Here is a 27,422-nt window from a genome sequence, read left to right as displayed (position 1 = left end):
TATCCCCTTTTTCCTTCTCATGTTATCTCCAATAAACAGTATTTTAATCAACACCTTATGGAGTCCGAGTGTCTTTCTTGCTGGGATCCGTAACAAACACTTGACCGGCGCATTATACTAGTATCACCCATTCTGTAACAATTAAAAACTGTCAATTCTCAGGCTTGATACAAGGTCATCCTCCTGAAGTAAATTTCTCAGCAAATTAAGCGTTTAGATTGCAATGAACACCCGGGGAAACTCTGCTGCCCTTGGGTTTGTGAGACATCATGAATATTCATTGCCGAGGCAGCAGCAGGTGAATAGTAATGACAGCAGTTCTTCAGGATCAAGCTTGGCTATCCACGAGAGACTGCATTATGCTTTGAAATTAAAATATACGGAAAACCAGATAAAACAGGTATTATTAGTTCTGTTAAGTGCCTGTACTAAGTATTAACGTCGTCAAATGTGTCTGCAACTCCCTTTCACGAGTGGGGAACGCTATTAGCTTGCTACCCATTGAGGGCAATGCTGATGCCAGAGCTAATGGCCTTACACATTGAGGAAAAAAAGTGGGTTTTTTTCCCTGAAATATCCCCCGAGAGCTTCGTGTACGCTCAGCACGGGCACGGCAGGGGGCCTGCAGACACCGGCGAGGCGGCGGACCCCCGATCCCCGGTAGCCCGGCGGCGCCCTGCCCTCACCCAAGATGGCGGCTGCGGCGCCGCTCCGCAGAACTCTCGCGAGGTTTGCGGCGGGGTCGGGCGCTGCTCCGTGCAAATGGCGGCGCGGAGGCAGGGCCGCGCGGGCGCGCCGAGGTGAGGCCGGGGGAGGCGGGCGGTGCCGCCATGGAGCACATCACCACCCCGAAGGTAAGAGGCCGTGCCGTCCCGGGAGCCAGCTGCCGTCCCGTCGGGATTCCCCCTTCGGCGCTGGGGGCGGCCAGCCGGGCCGGAGCCGGAGCTCCGCTCGCCGCCCTGCGCCGGGGCCTCCCCACGGGACACCTGAGGTGAAGCCCCTCCGGGGGCGGCGGGCCTCGGCTGGGGCTGTCGTCAGGGCCGTGCGTTTTCAACGACTTCTTTTGTTTTAAAGTCTTGGTTAATTTCAGTAAACGAGCTATCTTTGCTTTCTTTCAAGGCGTACGTATCCTTGAACGTCCCTTGCGCTTCTCAAACGGGTCACGGATAAGTCCGGAAGGCTTAAAGCTACTTGATGTGGTGTATAGGTATTTCTCACTGTGTCGCCTTGCTGGAAAGGAAATTTTTAGTAAGGATACTGATCAAAAAGTGTTTTGGGTACGATTCCTGTAAACTTCATTTATATCAAAGTGCGGAGACCCCCTCAGTCTGAATAAGTCAATCAAAATTTGCTTTTTCAGTTGAATAAAGTGAAACAAGAGCTCTGGGAATGCTGTGCTCATGATAGCTAAAAAAAATTATATTTACTTTAGGCAGCTGTCTGTCCAGCCGTTGATTTATTTAGGGTTTTGTTTGTTTTTTTTTTTTAATACTATGAAGGTTGCTGGTTGCTATGTTTTGTTTTGTTTTATTCTGTAGGGTATTAGGTTGGGGATGCTCCTTATCTGTGTTGCCTAAGGTGTTTGCTGGACCTGCTTGTCTCTAGTGGCCTGAAAAAGGGCAATATTAGATATAATAATGCTATGTGCTGAAAAACATGACATAGTAGGAAGACATACAGCCAAGACCTCTGCTCTTCCAGTTTCTTTGCTGACATTTTCCATGATTTATCGCAGACTAATGACCCTGTAAGGAAGCTTATATATTCAATACCCAGAACTAATTTATCTTATACTGTTAAACTGTTTGTTTTCATTGTCCTTCCAGTTTTTTTTCCCATTACTTTTGCTTAATGATGAAAGAAAAATTCCATCTACATTCATTAAGAAGCAAATAGGCCTGGAGAAAATCAATCAAATAATGTAAAATACTTTAAAATTAATATTTTATTATGTTTGCACTGATGTTTTTTAAAACTGTTTTTCTTAATTAGCTTAGTGTGGCTTATGAAATGCGCTTATATGCCTAGGAAGTGTGTTACAAGAAGTAGCCACTAATACTTTTTTATAGTGACTGAGCAGTTGGAAGTCAGACTGGATAGGGCTGTTTCTTTCACAGCAACACTTTGATTATACTGAACACGGACAGTCTTTTCTTTTGCAGTTCTTTGTCTTATTATTTCTGCAACCATGCACAGTAATAAACTGTGATCATCTTGGCTACAAATCCAGTAATCCTGTTATTCGCACTGGTGCTAAACCTTGGCTGTTTGCTTAACCTTTTTGGCTTTAATTGCTGGAGAAATAATTTGAATTTATAGTGTAAAGCTGAGTTAGTGTTGCAGGGGAGACTTTAATTCTTATATTTTTCTGTCTTTCCTCCTGAGTTCTACCTTAGCAGTTACGTGATTGTGGTTCAACAGGTGCTTAGATATTTCCTCGATCAAAGTTAAATTCGTTTTTTCGTACTCTTTTTACGTTGCAGGTTGAAAATGTGAAATTACTGGATCGCTATACAAGTAGGAAGGCAGCAAATGGGACGTTATACCTGACAGCTACCCACCTTATCTATGTAGATGCTTCTGCTGAAGTCAGAAAAGAAACATGGGTATGTTGTGATACCTGGAGTCTGTTTAAACACAAGTATAAAAATTACTTTATATCTCATATCCAAAATGAACAGGTTTGTGAATTCCAAAGTTGTAGTGGTCTTTTATAGCATTTTGATACCAAATGTTTAACAGAAACAGCTGTTTTGGAAGGAAATGAACATAATGGTAATGTGACTTGATAGAGGTCGCTCACTGAATTAGTGTTAGTTCCAGGAACATAAAAAACTTGTCTAGTTTCCTATCTCAAACTCAATATACCAAGCCACCAAACTTGAATTTACAGCTTTTAGAAGTGCAAAATTAGCACTGAGATTAGCCTTTCTCATTGATTCTGAAGTAAAATGGGAATGACAAAATACATTGCATGTGGAGGGAAAGCAAAGTGAACCAGGTAAACCAAACTGCACATCAGTCTCTGAAAGTAATTTATGTATGTGTGTGTATATATATATATGTATTTTTTCAGTCTCGCTCTTAGTTACCTAGCCTTTGGGTGCACAGTCTGGGTGTTTATTATTTTTGTTTGATAAATATCACAAATAAACTAATTTTCTGCTGCTAGTTAGATGCAGTAAGCATAAATCACTGATAGTATTGCAAAAACTTAGTGTTTGCCTGTACTGCTAGCAACCTTATCACTGACTTCTGAAAAATGTTATTTCCTGTTTTTCAGATTCTGCATCACCATATTGCAACGGTAGAAAAATTGCCTCTGACCACGGCTGGATATCCACTCCTTATTCACTGCAAGAACTTCCACGTGGCTCACTTTGTTATTGGGCAGGAACGTGACTGTCACGAAGTGTATACCTCATTGCTTAAACTTTCACAACCAGGTATTTAGGACGGGAGTCTGCTTTGCAAATCGTTGAAACGCTTTAAGCTGGAAGGCTCGTCTGAGCAATAGAGAAAGCTTTGCCTGCCAGACTATTGGTTTTGCGGTGTCAGTACAAGAGGGAGAGGATGTGAAATCAGAATCAGTTTCCAACACCAGAGACTATCTGTGTGGGTTGGCTCAGTAAGCAGGGTGCTGCCCTGTGGACCAGGGCATTTGCTTCCAAACTAAACACAAATTTTTGTGGCAGTGGGAGTGAGGTGGTCTCCCATGAGGAACTTCTGAAGACCTGCGCAAAGTTCATTTGCCAACTGAGGCTGTATGTGGCATCTCAGGCTTTTTTCTTGTAGCACTCATGCTGAGTGTCATATCCCATACCTGGCCGTTGTCAGTCATTTCTGTGACTTAGCTGTTGGCCGTGTGTAGTTGTGCCCTTTCCAGTTGATCCAGATGTTCACAGAATTCTGGAATCCCACAAATAAAGCTTTAAACATTGGCATCTTTCATTTGTTTCCCAACAGCATGTTTAGGCTGCCTTTCAGTGTTTGTCTTCTTTCAGTTGTGAAACCCTGTGCTTCACTCTGGCTGCCCTGACTTGGAGTCACTCTTAAAGAGTGTGAGCACAGCATCCTCAAAACCCTGTGCTCTCTTCTGGCTTCAGCTTTTTAGTCCATCATGGATGAATCTTCAGGCTCCTTGTTCTTCTTACAGGACAGCATTCCACCGAGTTTCCTACCTTCCTTACGTCTATGGCAGCATCTGTTTTTGTTGTGCTCCTTCAGCAAGCCAGTATTTGGAGTTTGGCATTATTATAAGGATGCCATTTGTAATTGCATTTTGTAATTATGTCAGTAGTCTAAGGAAAGGGAATTGATAGCACCAGTCTGCTTCATGCTGGCCATCACATAGGACTTGAATAGAAATACTGTAGTAGAAATGGTTTTTGCTGAGTTTGGAGGTTTTTTTGATTGATATTGTCTATTCCCAGCATCTCCCTTGTGCTCTGAGCTTTGGAGTTTTCTTAGTTCTGAAGTTCTAATTCTAATGCTGTATCTGGCAAGTTTCTGGCGTTATGTTTAAAAGCTGTCACTGTTCTTTCAGTTTTGAAAATTAGAGACTTATGTAGGGTCTTGAAGCGTGGGAGCTGTCACTGCAGGGGATTACATCAGTTTCGTTTGTCCTGTGGTTATTTGTGTAATATGCTGCAGCTCTTTCTTTTGTTCTATTTATGGATTTTAACAGTTCTCTTTTGTTGTTTTAAAACTTCTGTATGTATGCTTCCTTCATGGTTTTTTGGCAGAGCATACAATTATTTATGACTTGCACATGTATGATTGACAGCTATGGGTTACCTGTCTGGTAACCTGGCTACTTTATCAGGCTCTGACAGGTTTCACTCTGTCTATGGAGTGCTTGCTGCCTTGGGAATCAGCTGAATGAGTTATTGGTTGGATTTGCATTTTATGAAGAGAGGGAAGGAAATTGGGATGGTAGAGATGGAGGGAGGAAGAAATTACCATTTGTCAGACACAGCCTGAAGCTTTTGTTGGGCTGACAGTAATATTCAAGACATCTATCAAGTTTTCCATGCGGCTCAGAACTCACTGTTGAACGATGAATTTACAGGTGTGCAAGAGCTGTTTTATGAACTCTTCACAGAAAATACATCTTTTAATATATGTTTTCATTTATGGATTAATTTTTATGATATAAATCTTGTCTAACATGCCTATTGCAGTGAATTCAGTGGGAAATAATTTGTTTGGGAAAAATTAATACTTTGCAGTTTTAATTAATTCTAACAAAATGTTTTAGTGTATCTCCCTGCATGTGGGAACTGAGTATTGGGAATTCCTGAGGATTTCGGTATCAATTGTCAGCACTTAGTGCTACCCTGAATGAAAACCTGTAAATGTGAGGTTGAGAAATTTTAAATATCTATACTCTTCTATGTAGTACTCAATTATTTTTTTTTTTTTTTTAAGGAGTGAGAATCAGTCTAAGTTTGCTTAGAGTAGTGAAGTATGCAAAGTGATAAAAGAAAACCTCATGCTTCTGATCTTTGAGGAGGCAGAAGCATAAGGAAAATAGCTATTATTAAAATATAGCCAACTATGCAGTACAGTGGCATAGCCCTTTGGCTTCTTTAGTAAATGGTTTCTAAGTCTCCTGATGTTTCTTGACTGAATAGTTTTTTCCAGTCCTTGTATCAGTTGTGGTACACCTGCAGCTCATTGCCTTGCACAGTCTGCTTATCTAAAAGATGGCCTTTAGGAAGAAGTGTTGACCTCTCCATATGTCTTTGTATCTCTCTCTAACTAGTTAATTTTTTTCTTTCTTCTTCCCAGTGAAACCTGAAGAACTTTATGCTTTCTCTTATAATCCTAAAATGTCTAAAGAGAACCGGGAGATTGGATGGAAGCTGATTGATTTAAAAGTTGATTACCAGCGTATGGGAATTCCAAACGACTATTGGGAAATAACGGATGTTAATAAAGACTATGAGGTAATTCTTGCCCAAAGTAGCCATTTAATGCAGTATCTCTTCTTTGTTATTAATGACATACAGTAGTCCTGTGATGCCTCTGGGGAGGAATGAGCTCGGTTGGTTTTAATCAAAGCAGCATCGTCTTGATGTGAAGTTGTGGATAATGATGCTATGGAAGAACAGAACAGAGCTGCAGAGTCACCTTGGTTTGCTTTGATCCCCCTGGCAAAGTACCAGATACTTGTTTTTCTAGAGAAATGTCAAACCATCTGTTACAAAAAACGTGAAGTACCCTTAGCTGCTTTTGGTATTTCCAAACCCTGTCCCACCAGGCTGGTGACAGATGTGTAGAAGAGAAATAAATGGCAGCGGTTTGGCTTGGTGGGGAATGAGGCAGAGTGGAAAGGGACTAGGTAAGGAAGGAAAAAAACAGTAATGGAAAACAGACATTTTTTTTCTTGCTTGGTTGTATCTTTTGCTAAATAAGGGCTTTCAGTCATTCCAGTCCTAACTGGCTGCTGCTATTGTTTTCTTTTCTTTCTACCCTGTAAGGCCAGGCGGGATCTAAACAACATTAAATGAAAGCATTTTTCAGCAGGCTTACTCAAACTCCTGCTTCATATTATTTCCCTTTTTATTTCTTCTGATGTTGTGGACAGTCAGACCTTTCTGTCTAAAAGACAAAGCAAACAACTGTGAGGAAGCGACCAATATATTAAGTCTTGAATCCCTTCTCCCTGCTCTCCACTCCCTTCCCCCACTAGTTTTCTTTACTGTTATGCTTTGGGTTGAAGACATGTAAGCCTATGCTGTCAGAAGTGACTGGTAATTTTAAATGACTGTATCTTTGGATGCCTGAATTGAGATATGATGTGAGAGATGCTTTTTGCATTAGCTGATTAGGGCATCTGAATGTGGGCATCTAAAATCCTTAATCACTTCGAAGCTTTACTTGCTAGTATGTAACTCTCAAGTGCCAGTGCTTTATAATTTCCTCAGGGTTTCCAGCTTATGTTTTAGAATTGTCAAGCCTAAAGTAAAGCCAGACTTGGAGAACAGCTTATCTGTGAAGTACGTGCTGAAAAAACTGTACTTGTTTGAGGACAAAGGATAAAGCTGGTCTCTGAGGATGCAACCTGATTGCTGGAAGCTCATTTCAAGTTGAATAAGATTTAGAGGGAACTTTTAAAATATAGTTGTTCTTAATTTCTCTTTTTGTGACAAATCAGAAACTTTCATAAGATTTATAGATTTAAAGAACTTCCTTTTAATATGTATTGTGTACTGTGCAGTCCATTTTTTTAGGTTCAATTGCAGAATTGATTGTTTCCTTCACCACATTGTTTTATTTTGCACTTATTCCTGTGTTGTTTCTCTAAATGCATCTTAATGGCTTGAAACTTTAGATGTGGACTACATTAGATACACTACGGCAAACAATCTGTTCCTTGTTTATAAATGCTAGATCATAAGCTAAGATGAATTTTTCATGAATTTTGAATTGCTAAGTAGTAATATCTGGATTTTTTTCTTTCTTCTCACTTAGATTTGCAACACATATCCTCCAGAAATAGTGGTGCCTAGAGCTGCTAATAAGGCAGTGGTGATCGGAAGTTCAAGGTTCAGAAGCAGAGGGCGGATTCCGGTGCTTTCTTACTTATATAAAGAAAACAATGTTAGTTATTCATTGTCTGCTGTCTTTGTGGGGAGTAAGGGTTCACCTTCTTGTCCAGTCCCTTTTTAGTGAAAGAGTGAGATAATTATTGGAGCATATTAACTTCACATTTGAGAACTGTGCTTCTCTTAACAGCTTTAATATTGGTTTGTTCTGAGTCACAGAATAAACTAGTTAAAGACAAACACTTGGGACGCATCCAGAGCTGTGCAAAAAGCACAGACTTTCCAAGCTTCCTGTCTGGAATTTTTTTAATCAGCTTTCAGCAATGCCTTGTTACGTGGGGTTTTTTAATCTACTGTTTAGCTATATTGTGTTTTAGCAAGATAATGTGTTAACTCAGCTAGATTTTCTTGGTATTGAAGAGGAGGAACCACTCTGAAATAAATCCCCACTAGCTCAGAATAAATTAAGGTTTCAGTTTTTTTTCCACTGAAGACCAGAATGTAAATTTTTAACTTTGCTGTCTCAGCAGTGTTTTAGATGCAGATGTTAGAAAAATGCTGTCACAGTCAAATTGTTGTTTTCCTGAGGAAGCGTGCCTTGACCTGGGCAACTGTATGGAGTTGTGCTGGCAGCTATTGAAATTTCCCTAAAGCATACTCAGTGCAGTTCTGAGCGTGGAACAGTAACAACTGATAAGCAAAGTTGTGGAAAAGAATGGTTTGGGCAATAGAAACCAAGTAGAAAACGTGAGAAATGCTAACATTTGGGATACTGATCATCAGGCTGAGTATAGTGGGTTTGAGAACGTAGCAATGAGGTTTGCAGCAGGGCTCCTTAGCCTCACTACTTTCTTAAGATTCCCAAACTTCTAGCTTTGAGAAATATTCCAGTAGTATTTCTGTATGTCCAGTTAAGTAGCAGTTTTTCAGTGAATCAGAGAATAGGACACTAAAACCCAACAAATTAGTGTTCTTTGGGGCGGTGCAGTAGAGCCGATCTGAAAGCAGAAAAATGTGAGCTGTTGTGTGTTGCAGGCTGCCATATGTCGTTGTAGCCAGCCTCTTGCCGGGTTCAGTGCGCGCTGTCTGGAGGATGAACAAATGCTGCAGGCGATCAGAGAAGCCAACCCTGGGAGCCCCTTCATGTATGTTGTAGACACAAGGCCAAAGGTATCTTCCTGGGGTTTGTGGCTACTTCTAAAGCTTGCGTCTGAATTAGTAATGCTGTTTCCAGTTCATTCTTTCACAACTCTGCTAATGCTTTCTTATGCTGCATTAGGTTAAATTGTGTCAGTCCTGAATCAGGAATTCAGTATCAGGCTCCTGGTTCAGTGCCTTAATGTGATGAATGCTTGTGCATAATAAAACTGCAATGTTAAGTGCTGTTAAGAATGCTTGCACTCCTGGAGTATGCTGGGTTGAGGTTTGTGTTAAGGATGACCTGAAGCAACTGGCAGTCTTGAAGCTGGCTGAGACAGTGAAGCATTTTCCCGCAGAGACCTAGGTCCTTAATATGTTGGGTTGGAGAGAAGCCTTACGATTCAGTTCCACGAGGCTGAAGTGCTTTTATCAGCAGACCTGGGAAGAAGTGGGGCTGTATGGAGTCTGATAACAATTGAGAAAAGCAATTCCTCCATTTTTTTGCCTTTGTAAAAATAACACTATATGTTCTCAGGATGTGGAGCTTGGAGTTTAATACAATTCAGCTCTTCTGGTCCATAGCCACCATTTGGGGCTAGAACTTTGTTGCTGAGGTGTTTACGTAAGAGGATATTGAAGAAACATTTGCAAAATGAGATCTCTAATGACTGTTGTCTTGGGGAACTGAATTTAGAAACCAATTCAAATGATTGTCTTGTAAGCATATTGATTGGGAGTGTCGGTATAAGCAAATACACAAGGATTTTCATAGTACACAATTATTTAAACACAAAGATTTAAAAGTCCTCTGATTATTTTAAAATTGAGCTTTCTGAGAACCTGCTTCACTGTTCAGATATTGCAGTTATTTTATAGAAACTACAGATTTAGTTAAACTATGGCAAGGGCAAGAAGGGAAAAATTCTTTTTGGGAAAACAAGGAATGTTTCACCTGTTGTTCCAAGATGTATTTTGGCTTTTTGTGGTATGGCATTTCCTAGACATAACCTATTCTGTAATTATATGTACGTTTATAGCAATCACTGCATGTTCTTTTGGTACAGACAGCTTCCAGTATCATAGATGTTCCACTGAAATCTATCGTTGATTGCAGTTTTGTTCTAAAGTGTTTGCTGAAAAAGGGAGAATTTATAATTGGTCACATTTCTCCTTCTAACATAATCTGACTCTGAATGATAGACCTGAAGCACTAGGGTTATTTAATTGTTCTAAAGATGTATGTACCGTATCTGACTCTTCCTTCTCTCCTCTCTATGGAGGCAAATCACTCCTCTTCCCAAATTAATGTGGGGGGTTGAGGTGCTCTTTTGGTCACCGCTAAAGATTTCCTGGTAGCTCTTGAACTGTTTTGGGTAATTGTTAGAGCAACTGGCTTCTTTTCTACTTTTTTTTTCTGCAGTTCCAGTTGGTTGCTGTATTCTTTCTGCTCAACTTCAATATTTCTATGTTTCCCTCAGGTGGCTTTATTTCATCTGTGCATGTATGTCTGTGAAAAGCTTTGGAATTCTCTTACTATTTCTGTACCACCATGTATGTATGTTACTCGTAAAAATGGCTTTCCTAGTTTTACTTTCGTATGCTTCTGTCTGAATCTTTTTACGTAGCTTCACAGTTAAGGCAGACTCAATGTCTCTTTACCTGTTTTGATGACAGCAGTATTCTGAAATTGGGCACGGTTTTGATACTGCCTACCCTAGGAAATTCTATCCAGGGTCTTAATGAGTCTCTGCATATGACTAATGGACTGGAGGCACTGGCATAATTTTAGTGAAACAGCTGGAAGTAATGTCTGGGAGGTGGGGAAGTACGTCCGAGTAACAACTTTGTTCAGTATATTTTCTGGGAGATTTTAAAAAAAGAAGGACTTGCAAAACACTCATTTACTTCTGCGTATTGTTTGTTGTAATTTTCTCTTTCTTTTCTATCCTATTCCTGTTCTCTTGAATTTGACAGTTAAATGCCATGGCCAACCGAGCTGCTGGGAAGGGTTATGAGAATGAAGATAATTATGATAACATTCGCTTTAAATTTATTGGTATAGAAAACATCCATGTGATGCGGAACAGCTTGCAGAAACTCCTGGAAGGTAGGTGTGGTCTGTGCAAGTGGCCAGTCTTCATTACCCTGGGCTACTTTTGGACAGAACCTTTTGCTGAATATATAAATCCTACATGCACAAGTGCGTGTGGACTTGGGTGTTGTGATGGAAGCAGATAAGTGAAGTCAATATCTGACTTCGTTTGCTGTATTGAAGTGGCTGAAATTAATGTTGTTAAAATGCTTTCCTGCTAGACATTTTATTTATTATTGTGCTTAGTTTTATAGTGGTTCAAAAATAGCAACTAATACTAACAACATTCCTTAATTGTGCTAGTTACATAAACTGTGAATTTCTTAAATATGCCAAATTAAAAGATAAAGGCTAGAGAAATATTACATTTTACCATTAAGATAGTCTCATGGTTATTTAGTGAGCTATTGAAAGAAAACTAACACAGGTGGTTGAGGAAATACTTTTCTGGGGTTTGCTGTGTTTCGTTTGGAGTATTTCAGTGTTAAATGGTATTTCTGATTTGAAATAAAATTTTGGCATGATCTTCTGAAGACTTTAATTTCATACATACATAGTTCTTATTTTTCATTTATTTCTGATTTCTTTAACTGAACTTGTTTTTAATACATTAAAATGTATTAAATTAATGTTTTAATAGATTAAAATATGTTAAAATGCAGAGTAGCTCAGGTAATTAAGCTACTCCGTGAGATTGTGATCTTAGGGGAAAAATGCAAAGCAGGGCAGAAGAAATACTTACCTGAGCCATTGGAGATCGAGAGGTGAATCAGGCCCATATTTTCACTAATGTAATTTTGGAGGAGTTCCATTAAACGTGATGGTGTAGCTTGGATCAAACCAGCATACCCTGCTAGCTGGTTTCCAGCACTATTACCATCCTTGTGCTGACAAAGACTGCGGAACGGGGCAGAGTAGATGCTGCAAATCATTCTGCTTGGTCCCTGTGCTTAGTTTTCTAAAATGTAATACAAGTGCTGTCATTCGAAATACGAGTTTAAGATTTTAGTAACCAGCGTAATGGTCGTCTTGCTTCAAAATAGTTGAATAATTGATGCTACCAGTTGCCTGGCCAGGCAGCACTGCAGGATCCGTGGTGACCTTGGAGAAAAATGAGGCTATTCACATGACCAAGAGATTGGCCTGATCACAAGTATTAGTCCTCAATTGCCTGTTCCTGGCAGATTTATTTTGTGGTGGAAGAAGAGGCCGAATAAATACTTGTTTACTCCCATATTCTTCTTTGACAGTGATAAAATCTCTCTTGCTGGTGCTTATGGACTATTGAACTGTATTACTATAAGTATTTTCTATGCTGGGTTTCAATATAGCATCTGAGTTGCCTTCAAGGTTAGAAATGTTATTTCTCTCTCTAAATTAGAACTCTCCTTTCTTCAAATCTTTGTGATGGTGACTGCATGTTAGTGGTTGTTAGAAGTGTGTGCGATGGTGATTTATAGTGAAGTAACAGATCACTAAACACTGTTGGAAACAACTCAGCTGAAAAAATAACGAGGTACCATTTTAAAAAAGAGGAGAAGGATATTTTCAGATCCTCAAGTTCTCTCATGGCTAAAAATTGCTGGTTTGTGTATTTAAGTATGCAACCAGTAGTTTCTGTGTCCTTTAGACAAGATATTGCTGCTGACACTTAAAAAGTGTGGAAATGTCAGCTTTTAGGATCTACCGAGCTCTGTTGCTGTGAAGAGATAATGAGGAGGTGGGAAAAAGAAAGAGATGTTGTTAAGAGTGCCAGCTAATTCCTTTGTTTGTGTTCTTAGTGTGTGAAATGAAGTCCCCCTCAATGAGCGATTTCCTCACTGGGCTGGAGAACTCAGGTTGGTTACGGCACATTAAGGCTGTGATGGATGCAGGTGTCTTTCTTGCCAAGGTAAAACTGTACTCCAACCTGCAGGTGAATTAAAAAATATGTACTTGTCTGTTAGGGACTGCTCCAAGGCTGTGAAGTTGTCTCTGGAGAGAAGGTGGGAAAACATTGCTATTCAGGTTGGCCTCAGCTCTCAAAAACAAGCCTGCAGTTGGAGAACATCAAGTGGGTTACCCAGCTGGCGCTCTGCTAGACGCTTCCTGTGACTAAATGAAGTGCCATAGGAGTTGGGACATTGTCTTGTTCACTGTATTGTGACAAGCAGTTATCTAGGCTTTATTAGAACTCATTTGAAACAAAATCACAGAATGTGAATGAATGACCTTTATAAATGTCTCTATATAACGCGTATTAAGTAGAGCAAACGACTCATAACCTTGTGCTCGTTAGTTATTGAACTGCTCTGCTTTAAATGAGGGGTTGTTTAGACCAGTTTATTTTCTCCTGGTTCTATGTGATGTGGGGACTGCTAATTTTGATTATTCAACGCAGTCCTCATTTCTGCAGAGCTTGTGGCTTTGTAGGTCAGGCAAAAGGAGAAAAGTCACTAAGGCACGTGGCTGTTCAGTAATAGTAAAGGGCATGCAGGCAACACGTGGCAAGAGTAGTGACCTTCTGTAAATGTCGTCTTTTCTCTCTTAAAATTTTCCCGTGTAGCAAGCAAAAAGCTATTTTGTGTTTCTCTTCTGCCAATGGAACAAGGGGAAGAAGGTGATCCATATGGGAGGAAGTTGGGATGAGCCTTTCTAATTTTTCTTGAGAAGTTCCTAGTCCCCGTGTGTCCAATTATTATTCTTTACTCGTTGTCACCAAATTTTTTCTCAGAGGAGGGGGCTGAGAATTCTGGGCCTTTCAGAAGACTGAGCATTTTGAGATCAGAGGGTCTTGTTTCTTGACAGTTTGTGTTGCTGACAAGGCATGCTACAGCATTTTATTCTAGTTGGGGTTTCCTAGGGGTTGATGGCTCTGTGCCCAGAAATGGTGCATTTCCATGGTCCAGATGAGAAATGACAAATTTTCCTCTTGGGTTTTAGGCCAGTCCGGTAAATGCAGATGAAGGGATAGCATTTAATTACAGTAACCAATCTAGAAAGCTGCTAAACTGTTCTGTCCGATCTCTCCTTCACAGGCTGTGAAAGATGAAAAAGCTAGCGTGTTAGTCCACTGCTCTGATGGGTGGGATCGCACAGCGCAGGTCTGCTCCCTGGCTAGCCTCCTCTTAGATCCATTTTATAGGACTTTTAAAGGCTTCATGGTAAGAACATGCATGTTGGAATTTCAAAAATAAAAAGTGCTTCCTGGATTTGAAATGTAAACAGGCCCTAATTAAATGTTTTAGGCCACTTCCTGGAACAAAGAGTAGGTGACCTATATAAAAACAGCTTTGATTCTATAAACAAGTTTTAATTGCTTTGAACAGCATGGGCACAAAATGGCAGCAAATGATTTATGGTTCCCAAATCTTTGTTTCCTTGAATGTCCACATGAGAGCCACTAATGAGACATTTCAGCAAGAGACGAGTGAGCAAAGGATACAACTATGGCAGCAATCCACAAAAAAGTAGTGAAGAAGCTTGTCATTTAAGAGTGTTATAGTGAGTGGTCTGTTATTTGCTAGGATTTAAAATTGAGTGAACTCATTCTTGTGCACAGGGCAGCATATAACCTGTATATCATGTAAAATCTGTGCTTCATGTAAGACCTTTTTTAAAACCATTACACATGAATTTGGCCGTTTGCTTCTACTGTAGGCTTTTTCTTATTTGAAGCCATCACTGCATATATATATATATATATATATATATATATATAGTGCAATCTGTGATGTTGTCTTTCCATTCATCTCCTCTTGTTAAATACCTGGAAGACGGACTGCTGCTCTTTCTCAGCAGAGTTCCTTAAAAGGAACCCTGAAAGCAGAACAATACAAATTTTATCTCCTCCAATGTGTTGCACTGCTAGGACTGTTTCCTTGCATTCCATGCTATTTTTATTATTTTTGCTTCTGGATTATACTGCAATCTTTTAACAGTTAAAATTACATTAGAGTGTGAAATATGTGCCCGGGCTTTGGCTGTGCTCTGGACAATTCTGTATGAACTAAGAAACATGATTTTGATTAGGAACAAGAGCAGTAATTAAAACAGACAAATGCTTGTCTGTCCTCTGAGCAAATGGTTTATATGCACAAATCCTATGACAGTGGTTATTCCTAAATGAATGCAACAGAAGTGTAAAGAATGGAAACATTTGAAAAGCAATATAAGTTAAGTTTTCAGAGAACTCTGTTGTGAATTTCTGTCTTCCTTTTGTTCTTTAAGTCTCTGGAGGATGATATCAGGAATTGATCATTAAATATGATCCAGCAATAATGGATTCAGCATCAGTCATTTGGTTCCTTAGGAGACATGTTTTTAGGGAAAATACTGCTTCCTTGTTATTTTCTTATATATAGCACAGGTATTCCATTTAAAAGAGAAATAGCCATATAGTTTTTCTGATTTCATCCTGAGCTCCTCAACACACAGCTGTACTTCTTATATTCCTATTTGTGTGTTAAACACTGGTTGAATTCCAGTTGCCAATCTGTTTTGCTGAATATCACAGTACTCTTTTCCAAATTAAATAGTACGTAGTGTAATATTAAGCTGTTAATTCTTTTAGCTCAGTGCATTTATATATTATGATTTTAACAACATAGAAACTCCCTCAAAATAGTATTAGACTCGCTTGAAAAAACTTCTGATTCCAACAGTGACATTGTACTGGTAGCTGTGGATAACTCTAATCAATAAATCACTATTACTATTTTCATCGACTTCTGTGGATATACTCATAACAGTAGGGTCAGCAGGTAGCATTGGTTAAGCTTTTTAGAGTTTAACGTCAAAGGCTTCATTTTGCTTTTTCTAAACAAAGTAATGCTCTTTTTTTAATCTCCGTTTTGAAACTGAAGGTCCTAATAGAAAAGGAGTGGATTGCAATGGGCCACAAGTTCTCACACAGGTAAGAAGAGCATGTTATCGTGGGTGTAGTGACTGGGTGAAGGCTTGGCTGTGAAACTAAATAGCGTTTTCAGGTTCGTGTGCTCCCATGAAAAATTTAAGTGAAGATACAGGACAGAGGAGAGAAGATTTGGAAAATACTGGAGTTGGTGACAAAGCCAGTATCTGCTGGGGTTGTTACTTCATCAGTTCTTTTTTTTATTACTTTATAAAATCATATAGTCTTGAACAAATTGTTTGAATTCTGAGTGTTTTCCTACCTGTAAAATCACATTTGTATTATATGAGGAGTGCTGATGTTCTGGCAAGACATGTTAATTCTTCTGCAATTAGCTGAGATTTTCTTCCAGATTATGTTTTTCAGGACTTTTACCAAGGTCAAAGCATAAACTCGAGCCCAATATAGTGCTAAAACCCAATTTGACCTGCATTCTCTAGGCACATTAAAAATGCTGTCATTCCTGTAATTGATAGCCTGCATCTAGTAGGGATATTACTTGAATTACTTCTTGTTATGTTTACCATATAGAAATTAAAAACTGAGATGGTCCAAAAGAACACAAGGAGGGAAGGGACCGGTCTATTCAGTGATATTAGCTTGTTAAAAATTGAAGCTTTGTTCTCAATGTGAAACTGATTCCAGTTTTTAATAATAAAACAAATCTGTTTCCTTAAAGCATATCTGGGGAAAAGAAGCAATATGCACACCCTTATACTTGTATATAAGAAGAAGCAGTCAAAGATAAACTGCTGTTTGCTCATTATTGGCCAAATAAATGTCCTGTGGTCATTGTTTCTGCTTCTTTAGGGACTCTCTTCACCTTTCTTGCTTTAAGACCAAAAAAAGCCCCCAAAAAACTCAGATTCTTCTGTTATAAAGGATTGTTCCAAATATGAGAACTTGGCAATGGGTACAAAAAGTATTTGAGACACAAATTTCAGCATTGACTGAGAATATGAACTTCTATTCCAGTAGACAAAATCATTCCTCTCGTAGTGGCAGCCGGTGCCTTACAGTTCTGAGGGAGATCAGTCCTTCTTCATGCTGCTTCTTAGGGTGTTGTGGTTGGAATCAGAGAACCAGGAACTGGGATTTGATCAGCTAGATCTCTGTCATAAGAAATCTTACTTCATTTTTCCACTTAAGTTTTGGGGGTGCCTTGTTCCTTTCTGTAGCTTTCCAGGTTATATCCCTTCCTAGAAAAGGAGGATTCCACCTCAAGTTTTTTTTCTTAAGAAAGAACAGTCATTACAGTACAACAGAGTGTTTGCCGCTTTCCAAAAATGCTATCATTTCTTTTCTGTTTTTTTTCTTCTGTGATGGGTTGTAAGGAACACTGATAGATCCCCGGCTAGATTTTTGCAGAACTAGTAGGGTTATTCCGAACTTCATCTAAAGCTGTAAAAGTATTTTTTGATTGTTGTTTTGGGGTTTTCTTTGTTTGCCTTTTTCCTTTTTTCTTTTTCTTTCTGAGTAATTGCCTACTAGGATTTCATTCTTGATATCCACGTGGAGCAAAATCAGGTTGTTCTGACTTTGCTGCCTGTTGTGGCTATGCCTGCACCATAAAATACTCTCACATCCATAGAAGATCATAGAGGACACTTCCCCCACCCTGTGTCTTATTTTTCCTGGCAGACAGAATGCCACCAATGTCAACTTTTTCCCCCCAATTAAGGGCTAGCATTAGTTTCTTATATTCAAGCAATAGATGTTTCTTTGGAGAATATTTCTTTTTCCCTTGTGCTAACATCATAGCATAGGCGCAAGGATTCCTATTTCACAAATATTTCTTGTGATGCTTGCAAGTCTGTTATGTGGGCTCTTCCATTGCTAATTTGACTTTAGAGAAAGGGACATCGCACAATTCCCGTCACTCCTACCAGGTACCCTTGGAGAGCAAGTAATGCTGAGGGTGGCACATCTTAACGTACAGTTGCTGTAAGGTAAACCACATGGGGGATTTTTCTGACTCTGCAGAATAATTTCTTGTTCTAGTAGTGAAGAAAACTTCGCCGTTGTTTAATGGCGAAGTGATTCTTTTTTTGTTGGGTGATACAGGATTTAACCCTGTTTTGTTTGCATCTCTCTAGATGTGGCCATTTGGACGGTGACCCCAAAGAAGTATCCCCTGTCTTCACTCAGTTCGTTGAATGTGTCTGGCAGCTCATGCAGCAGTTCCCGTGCACATTTGAGTTTAATGAGCGTTTCCTCCTTGAAATCCATGACCATGTCTACTCCTGCCAGTTTGGCAACTTCCTTGGGACCTGTCATAAGGAGCGTGAGGATCTGAAGTGAGTTGGCGGTTTATAGAGCCAACAGTCTAGAAGTCATTTTAAATGTCAGAAAAAGGGCAGGTTGTGTTTGTTTTTATGTTTTTAATGTAATTGTAGATTGGTTAAGGGTAACATTGTCTTGATAGATCCTTCTGTTCTACAGTGTGAAAAAAAATTATAGATTAATTATATCCCTGAAGACAGATATTTTCATTTGGACCACAGTAATGACTTGCAGATACCCCGTTTGGACTGGGTAGTGTCCATTTTAAATGATTATGTATTCCTCAGTGATGTATCTTGTGTTTATGAAATTAATCAGATACTGTGTAAAAATAATTCTTAGCTCCCTTAATCTAATTCTACTTGGAACAGCTAGCATTACTAATCCACTTAACTTGATTCTTTTTTTTAGTGATTAGATGTTATTTGTAATTGACAGAATCTTTGAGAAGACCCATTCTCTGTGGCCTTTCCTCTTACAGAAGAAACAGGAATTGAGAAATCCTTTGTACAGAGGATTTACAGCTTACAAAGAGCTTCAACCAAACACACTACCTTTCAGTTTCCAGTAAGTTGCTTATTTAAGAAGGGGAAGAAGGGGAACATTTCTTTCATTGTAATGTAGGTTGGTAATTCAGGTTTAATAAAATAAATTTGCACTGATTAACATGGTTTGTTTTACCTTTCCCCTCCATGCCTCATCTGTAAACTGAAAGTAGTAGTTCACAGGTAATTGCTAAATTAGTGCAGGTACTGTAATTTAAAATAATTTTTTTTTTTCTTTGGTGTTGAGAAAGAAGGTGGGGAAAGGCAAGGAAAAGAAGAACTTCAGATGTGTAGATAGACCCCACACGCACACCCTGACTGCTTGCTCTGTCAGATTTACATGATAGGGTAGGCAATTGTTGACGAAAGTTCCTCCTTTCCTCCTTTTTAATATACATTAAGGAAGTCTTTCAAACAGGAATTTCAGTGCCCAGTCACACCCAGGCTTATGCAGTCAGGGTGGTTTTCACAAGAGGGATTTCTTGTTGCCGTGTCTGTTTGCTTGCCCAGGGTGTTAGAGCTGAAGTGGTTAGTTTTGCTTTGTTTCTGGCTCACTGCTGTTCCCTGCTGAGAGAGAGGGGGATGCAAATGTGTTTTTAAGTGCTGTGTGTGGTTACTGGCGGGCAAAGGGTTTTAATAAAAGTAGGGAGGTAGGGCAAACTGAGGACTTGAAGGGGAACTGCCCAAGCCTCCAGTGAGTCTGCTATAGGAAAAAAATGTATTTTCATCTTATGCTAATACCTACTGCCAGTGCATGTGGATCATAAGGCAGAAGTACTTAAATCCTCAGAAGTTTTTTTGAACTTTATGAAAATTTGCCCACTGATACTGAATTTTATAATCCAAGGCTATGGCAGTTTTTAAAAATCAATTACTAATCTCAATTTGTTGAAAATTTTTTTCTTAAACAGCATCTAGTTTGTTGGCCAGTAGTGTACAATTGGCCACCTAATTCTCTTTTCTTGCCCTGTTCTTGAGGTTTTGGTGTGGGATGTATAATCGCTTTGACAAAGGAATGCATCCAAAACAGCGTGTATTGGATCATCTGCTAAGCTGCATGAGCCAAAAGATGAAACTGGAGGACAATGCATCTGAATTGGAAAATGTGAGTCCTGAATCTTAATAACATTTAAAATCACATTGATGGTTTTGGCAGATATAACTGGGATTGAACATTGGCGCTGAACACTTGTTTCAACATGCTGGGCAGAGCTGGGCAAAATGAGGGGTTAAATGACATTGCTGTAATAAATAGGTTTGATTTACCCAAAATTCTCATCTGCTAGGTAATTGCTGTGTTTGGTCAAGTTCTGTTGCAGGCACATGATGTTCTAATTCTCTAAACAAAGCAGGTGTTAAAAGAACATCTGGGTTTCAACTCCACTCGCAGCAAACTTCAAGGGAGAGAGAGAGAGGAAAAAAGAATGGGCCTGCTTCCTCCCCCCCAATAATATGAATATACAAAAATATTCTTGTTTTCAGCTCGCCCCCACTTTTTCTTTCCCGCCTTCTCATCCACAAGCCACACTGGAAAAAGTGATGGTCAACCAGGTATTAAAACAGTTGAGTTACTTAAGTTGGCTTTCATGTAATGGCCAAAATGTAGCTGGATTGTGTAGGCTGAATTATCCTCTAAAAGTGGCTACCTCAGATTTGAAGTGCTTTGCTAAAACAAGATGTGGAGTCTTGCACATTTGCTACTTGTGTTCTGTGGTATTGGAGGGCAGAGATCTTGTGTCCAGAATAACCCAATTTCTCTCCTTCAACCCAGAATAATAAAGTAAACAGCAACACACTTCATGGTTTGGTTGGTTCTGATCAGATTCCCCAGAGCTATATTTATCTATCTGAAGATGTAGATATCTATCTCAGCAGTGCAAGACAAGGGAAGAAAAAAAAAAAGTAGGTAGTCTTGTTAGCTTTTGAAGTGCTGTAGTTTTGTGTTTCCATATGTATTGGGTCTGGCTGAGATGGAGTTAATTTTCCCCACAGCAGCCCTCATAGTGCCGTGCTGTGTACCGGTGGCTAGAAAGGCGTTGATAACACACCAGCGTTTTGGCTACTGCTGAGCAGTGCTCGCAGCATCAAGGCTGTCTCTCCAACATTCCCCCCCTCGCCCCCAAAAGCCAGTAGGCTGGGGGTGGGCAAGATCTTGGGAGGGGACGCAGCTGGGACAGCTGACCCCAACTGACCAGAGGGATATTCCATACCATATGATGTCTGCTCAGCAATAAAAGCTAAGAGAAAGGAGGAGGAGAGGGGGCATTCGTTATTATGACGTTTGTCTTCCGGAGCGAGCACTACGCGTACGGAAGCCCTTCTTCCCGGGAAGTGGCTGGTCGTTGCCTGCTGATGGGAAGTAGAGAATAAATCTTTTGTTTTCCTTTGCTTCTGTGCGCGGTCTTGGCTTGTGCTTTATCAAACTGCCTTTATCTTGACCTATGAGGGGTTTTTCCATCTTATTTTCTCTCCCTTCCATCTTGCTGAGGAGGGGAGTGATAGAGCGGCTTTGGTGGGGCACCTGGCCTGCAGCCAGGGTCAATCCACCACAGTCCTGTACAGCTGCCTGAAAGGAGAAGTGTGGCTTTTCTTTATGCTCAAGTCTCTACTTGCAATATCCTTTGTATTAAAAAAAACCAAACCGCAAACAAACCAAAAAACCCTAAAAATACAGTAGTGGGAGAGTCATCTGAAAATATACCAGTAAGAAGACCTATCAGTGTCCTTTGCTAGGTTAACGTGAATGCTGAAAACTTTAGTTTTATTAATTAAACAATGATGTTTGTATCAAACATGTAAGAATCTATCCCCATGTATTTTAATGTTGGATGACAGCTGAAAAAGAGGCACTGGCACAGGACTATTACGTTGACAGTTGGTTTTTTTATATCCCTGACATCTGGGAATAATGGCTTTCATTAATTTTTTTAATGTCTTTTTATTTGTGTAGAAACTTCCTTTCCTTGATGGTCCTTTGCCCAGTGAAGCTTGCTCCTTACCTAAAGTAGGACGTGCTGCTTCAAAAACACCGATGCTCAACACTCCTCAGGATTATGAAGGGGAACCACCTCCTGTGTTGAGCAATGGCACCTCAGCAGGGGATATAGATGTTATGTCAGATGTGGACCAAAAGCACAAAGAGAACCTGTCTCATCACCAGGACCTCCGTGATCTTAATGACACCATTGACGTGTTAGACTCTGAAGCTAAGGATGGAAAGCCTCAGCACCATTGATCAGCTCTGAGAACTGTGTTCAATGAACCAGGCGCTTGTGGTGGTGAGGCGTAAGGGAGCTGTGCCCCCGTGAGGGTGTAGACCACCTAACCATTTACAGCTAAGCGTGAGTACGTATGTTTGCAGGGAGCTGTGCTCGCTGTAGACAAGACAGTCTGCATTTGGTTTGGTTCGCATCGTTTTGCAGCTAAAATGATGAAGATGCGTACAGAGCTGCCCAGAAGGCTACCTTGAGTTAGTGTAAACCTTTTTTTTTTCAGTGGAAAGACGATGTGTGTTCAAGGTTTATGGCTGCCTGCCAGTACTGGTATTTCAAGCTGAAAGAAACCTTGGCCAGTTAACATGGGGCTTAGGAGTTGTGCAGTGTTTATAACTGGAGTAGGAAAGATGCAGCCCATTTATTCTCAGTGGTGGTGCAAGGTCATCTTAAAATGACAAAAAATTTTGGTTCATCTTAAAATGATTAAAAATACCCCACCCTTTTCTTAGCTGTGAATGAATCTCTGCATGGACCCTCACCTTGTGGCAGAACTGATTCATTTTTTGTTTCCTATGCATATTTGTTAAACAAAAACAAACCCCCCTGTGCCTTTTTATGGAGACCATTTTAATGTCTAGCCACGCTATGTACTATTTTTATTATTGTAGTGTAGAGTGTAGTATTTGGTCTTCTTTGTAGTCAGTATTTTTAAACAAGGTTTTTTTATCTGCTGCCAGCTTCTCCAGGATCTTTGCCGATCCCCTGAGTTTAGTAGCTTCTTTCTAAGCTGACCTTTCAAAGAATAAGCTTTTATGGACCTCATTTACTGATTGTGAGAGTGCAGCAACCCACAAAGACAGCCTGTAACACATGATTTTTTGACAGTGGGAGGATTAGAAAAGAGAAAATACAGGAAAAAAATTTATATGGGATTTTTCCTCTCTTGTTTTATGATCTTTGTTAAATTGAAGCGAGAGAGTAACTCTTTGTTCTAAGCTGGAATCATCTGTACTGTCAAGATGGGGGGAGATGAACAGTATCTCTCATGGCAGTGAACTTTGTAATTTTGTGAAGCTGGTGACACAATGTAAATTGGGATGTGACCCCTTATTGGAACAAGAAGTGGACGTCTTGACTCGTGGCTGTGGCTCCAGCTTGGACTCACTCCAGTGCTTGTTAACACTACTTGGTTTCTTTAAACTGCAGTAATCTCTGCTGGAGATACTAGTTCAAAGTTGCAGGTTTAAAATGGAGATGTATATTCCATTTATACAGAAGTCTTGTGAAGAAGCAAGGGCTTGTCTCCCCAGGGAAATGGATGGCCCAGGAAAGCTGTTCTACAGTACTTGTTTGGGACAAGCTTCTATAGATGTGCTTAATTGCACAGAGAGTCCCTTTGTGCAGCTTAATTCAAGATGCTTTTCTGCTTTCTTTTGGATCCTGTTGTTTAAATTCGATGCTGTGCTTAGGTCTTAAAATCAGCTTTTCTCTTTTAGAAAATTTTGAAACAAACTGAAAATATTTTCTAAGTTAGCCCTCCCAATCTACAATAAAAAGTAGAAACATTCCATTACAGCATCGTAAAATGCAGTAGATGTTGTTCATATGCTTATAACCGATGGTGAAATGACTAGGTTAGTTTCAGTGTTCAAGAAAAAGTAGAAAATAAAAAAAAAAATTGCCCCGAGTGTCTCACTTCAGGTAAGAAAATATGTATTTTATTAAGCATATCAAAAGGCCCCAGGAAAAAGGGCAATACCTGAGAACACAGAGTTCTTCAATGCCTAGAATGGCAAAGAGAAACTTTTTTAATGTTGCAGGTTTTTGTTTTTCAATTTCAAAGTAAGTAATAGAGCTGTTTTCAAGGTAGGAGTGAGAGAACTACAATGTGCGATTGATTTAAAAACTCAGCACATAAAATACTGAACCAGATATGTTTAAGCAGAAGTTGTTCACAATTTGTTGTGTGGGTACATATCACAAATACTGCATCGTGCAACAGCTATGTATTTTATTTTGAAGGATGCACATTCCTGAACGCATCTTTTCTTAATCTCAAGATGTGTATCTGCTGTTGAGTCTCTCTGCTCCTAACGAGATCTGCTAAGCTCCTAACATTAAGTTAGATAGTCTACCAGCCTTTTAAGTTTGCCCTATCCACGTACTCCTCAAGCGAAGGCATTGCGCCCTAAGTCTTAATCTGGCTGTTCTAGATACCCAGGGTTTGGAATCTGCTGTAGATTTCCACTGGAGAGTGCTGGGGAGATTATTTCCCTTTGCCTCTTTATAGTGTAAAAGCTCAATTTCACACATGCACTTTGCAGTTTGGAGCCCGTTTCATATGGACTGATAGATCATCCCTGTCTTTTCTTTCTGGGTGGTAGAAGAGTGTAGTGGATAGTATGCACAGCTTCTTAAATAGAGAACTCTAAAATGGTAAATGAGACCAAGACAGGCACTTTTTAGGACCAGTTATTCTAGATGTCATCAGTTCTTTTAATGTGTTCTTTAGTGAAAATTAGAGATACAGAATTGTAGAGAATTTTGACAGACTACTGAAGGATTTGGACATGCCATTGGTTAATCATTGTATAAGAACATTTTGCAGAAGGTTTCTATAAATGTTTACACGTTGCCTTCTCTTTTGAATTACCATAGATTACCTTGAAAAAAAGTATAATAATCTCTGCTTATCCCTAAAACGTGATGCTGACATCTCCACAAATCCTTCTTGACTACAATATTACTACAGGTGTATATAACCATGAAAAGATTACTTCATACACTGAAATATTATTAAGCTTTTAGTAATCTTGCTGCTTTTGACTTCAGTAACAAAACAATGGATGACTACATACTTTGAAATGCAAAACCTAGCCAAAAAAAAGGGATAATGGTCTGTCTTTATAAACCTCTTCGATTTCATGTATACAAACCTGGTCAAAGTCTACAACATACTAAAAATCATTTGTGCTGGTACTGTAAATTTACAGAGCTGGAAAAGATTCCAGGGTTTCCTGGCTTTCCATGAGATTATTTGTTTGAAAACCGATTAGCTCGAAGCTTTGTAGCTTTGACAGTAACTCTTGGGTGTTTCAAGACCAAAAATGAAAAGCTGTTCAAAGCACTGCAGCGTGTCCTCAGGTCTCTGATCAGCTAGGATTGGCTTCCCAGAGCCTTGCAGAAAGCCTGCGTGCGCTCGTTACGGAGTGCCCTGCTGACAGTGGTGAGTGACTTGATTATATGTTCCCTAAAAGTGTTAAAGGAAATCTAAAAGCTGTTACGTAGGAATCTTCTTATGTAAGCACTGTGTAGGTTAAAAGTTACTATAACTTATTTATTCCTAGCGGAGCATCCATGCGTTGTGAAGTCATGAATACTGTGTTTTATTTGGAGCTGTTAAGTGAACAATGCAACTTGCTGCTTTCCATTTGGATTCCTCTGACTGGGTGAACTGGGAGGAAGGAGGGATCCTATTTGCTGCGGATGGGCTCTGTTTATGTAAAACTCTTCCTTTTCTGGAGCACCTCTTGCTTTACCAAGATGCTCCATGGTATCATGCCTGTGCGTAGTGTCTCTCTTGCTACAAATAGGTATAGCATTGCAGTGGGCAAGTGCCTATAATATTCTGTGTTAAAGCTACTACTTTGAAGTAGAAGAGGGACCCGTGTAGCTTTATTTCTCGGTTGAAATGTCTTAATGTGAACTTCACAATGTTGGATTCTTAAATTATATTTTGTTTTGCAATTGTCGCCTGTGGTAGAGAAAATCCAATCGGTGCTGTTGGCTTTACAGAAAAAAAAAAAAGGGAATAATTGGTTTGCCCATAGATGTCGTAGTTCTCAGTTGGCCCTCTTTCATGGGAGAGAAAAAGCAGTTTGTTAAAGCCTGTAGGCATAATATACTTCCAGCTGCATGTTCTGTTCCTGCTCTTAGTGAATGACTTTCATTTAAGTGCTTAGAAGAAAAATCCATCTGCTATGTGGGTGCCCACTGGTACATAAAGCTACCCTGGCTAGGATGGAGAAGGAGACTCGCTGGTAAGCTTCAGTGTGCTTCAGTAAGCTGCTCCAGTCCTGGTGAGAGAGGTTTGCTGGGAGCTGAAGGTGTGCAGAGCTTCACGGGATCTCTGCCTTGAGTTAGACCTTGTTGGGTTACAGGTGGAAGTCTCCATGTTGTGGAGCCCCGTGTCTGTTGTTTCCTTCGAGTTTGGAGATGGTGAGCCCTAATGGGTGCTCAGAAAGCACCCTTGCATCTAACAAAGCTGTAGCACCTGCAGGGAAAGCATTTAAAAGAGCTCTTGTGCCAGACGCCACTACGGTTGACTTTCTGGCAAAACTGGTCTTTGGGTAGCTTCGGTGCCTGACGGTTGCTCCCCCAAAGGGACCATTTCTTGGCACTGTTTAGTAATGAATATTCGCGAGTGACCAGGAGAATTCAAAATGTGTCTGCTGTTTTGCTCTTCTCCCCTTCCCCACCACTCTGCGTTGAGTGCTGGGGTCATTTTTTGTACGGACCTAACGCAGTTATTCCTTGTTTACATACTGTTCCTCTTGCACATATAGGTGCTTCCCATGCCTCGGGGTGGAGTCGGGGGAAGAATCTGTTCTGAATGTAGTAGTTTTGTTTTAATTAGTACACAGCACTTGATTAATTAGATGAGGAATGTCTCGAACCAGGTGATGTTGAAGTCCATGTTTTCATAAGCATCTTTAGCACTAAGAGCAGCCAGGTCAGTGCCAATTGCAGTCGGTGTAATTTGTTAGGGCAAGTATTTTAATGTACAGCGCTGCGTCCTTTTGGCATCTCTGAACTACAAAAGCAATGCAGAAAGAGGGTAGGTTAAAATGGTTGACCTATATCTCCTCTCATATCATTTATCTATGTATATGCGTCTGTATTTAATGTAGCAGCATACTACTGGAATAACTTGTAGCACTGGATCTAGTCATATGTAACTGAGCACACATATGTACTTTTCCTATCATCCACAAACTGATCTTTGTAGGAACGTACCTAAAATTGTGTGTAGTACTCAGCTGAAAATTGTAAATGTTTTTGCTGTTTCTGTAAGTCAGTCGCTATTTTTGTCAGTGTAACTGTTGAGGGACAGTTGTATAAAGTTGTGGATGATGAAATCCCATATTCTTGAATGTGCTGCGATGGCTGTATACATGTAAGTCATTTTAGTTAATGCACTGCTTAAAAAAAAAAAAATTGTACCATGTTTAGAGGAGCACTGTGTCTTTTTTTTCTCTAAATGTTTTTGTTCCATGAAGTTTCACTTGTATTACAGTTTATTTTTATTCCCTACAAAAATAAATACCTTGCCTTTTTAAAGTAAACGACTAGTCTGTTTATTGGTTAAACTCAAAGCAGAACTTCACACTTTGAAATGTGAAGTCAATTAAAGACTCTTAAGTAGTGAGCTGAGCTTAAACTGAGTGTGATTCCACCCCCCTTCTTTTACAGAACAGAAACTGGGTGACCTCACTGGTTTCGGAGGGACTGCTGAGTGCAGCACTGCTCAGTGTCTTCTAAAAAAACCAACCAAAAAGTAATAGTACTAATGAAGCTGTATTAAATCTTAGTATCTTCTGTAGACTTTGTTACTCTGATTTTTTTTTTTTAATTACGTTTTTCTTTATATATTGAAACTGAATACCTTTTCAGTGTCGTCTTCCCCTTGGAAAGCTGTCTGTC

The 27,422-nt window shown here is 39.7% G+C and overlaps 1 protein-coding gene across 1 annotated transcript; it reads left to right on the top strand.

Annotated features, from left to right (window-relative positions):
- The first annotated feature begins 805 nt into the window (after positions 1–805).
- MTMR8 (myotubularin related protein 8) lies at positions 806–27,055 on the top strand. Its single transcript, XM_050901600.1, has 14 exons — positions 806–854; positions 2,484–2,606; positions 3,284–3,446; positions 5,794–5,951; positions 7,480–7,608; positions 8,589–8,723; positions 10,668–10,800; positions 12,567–12,676; positions 13,803–13,928; positions 15,630–15,679; positions 17,773–17,973; positions 18,398–18,526; positions 19,483–19,609; positions 21,455–27,055. Exons 1-14 carry the CDS (start codon positions 831–833, stop codon positions 21,737–21,739), a joined length of 1,893 nt encoding a protein of 630 aa, XP_050757557.1. The 5' UTR covers positions 806–830; the 3' UTR covers positions 21,740–27,055.
- Positions 27,056–27,422: the final 367 nt, after the last annotated feature.

The sequence above is a fragment of the Gymnogyps californianus genome, chromosome 9, assembly GCF_018139145.2.
Source record: "Gymnogyps californianus isolate 813 chromosome 9, ASM1813914v2, whole genome shotgun sequence".
NCBI classification, from domain to species: domain Eukaryota; kingdom Metazoa; phylum Chordata; class Aves; order Accipitriformes; family Cathartidae; genus Gymnogyps; species Gymnogyps californianus.
The sequence above is the reverse complement of the archived record's forward strand: the minus strand, read 5'-3'. Positions and strand labels throughout refer to the sequence as shown.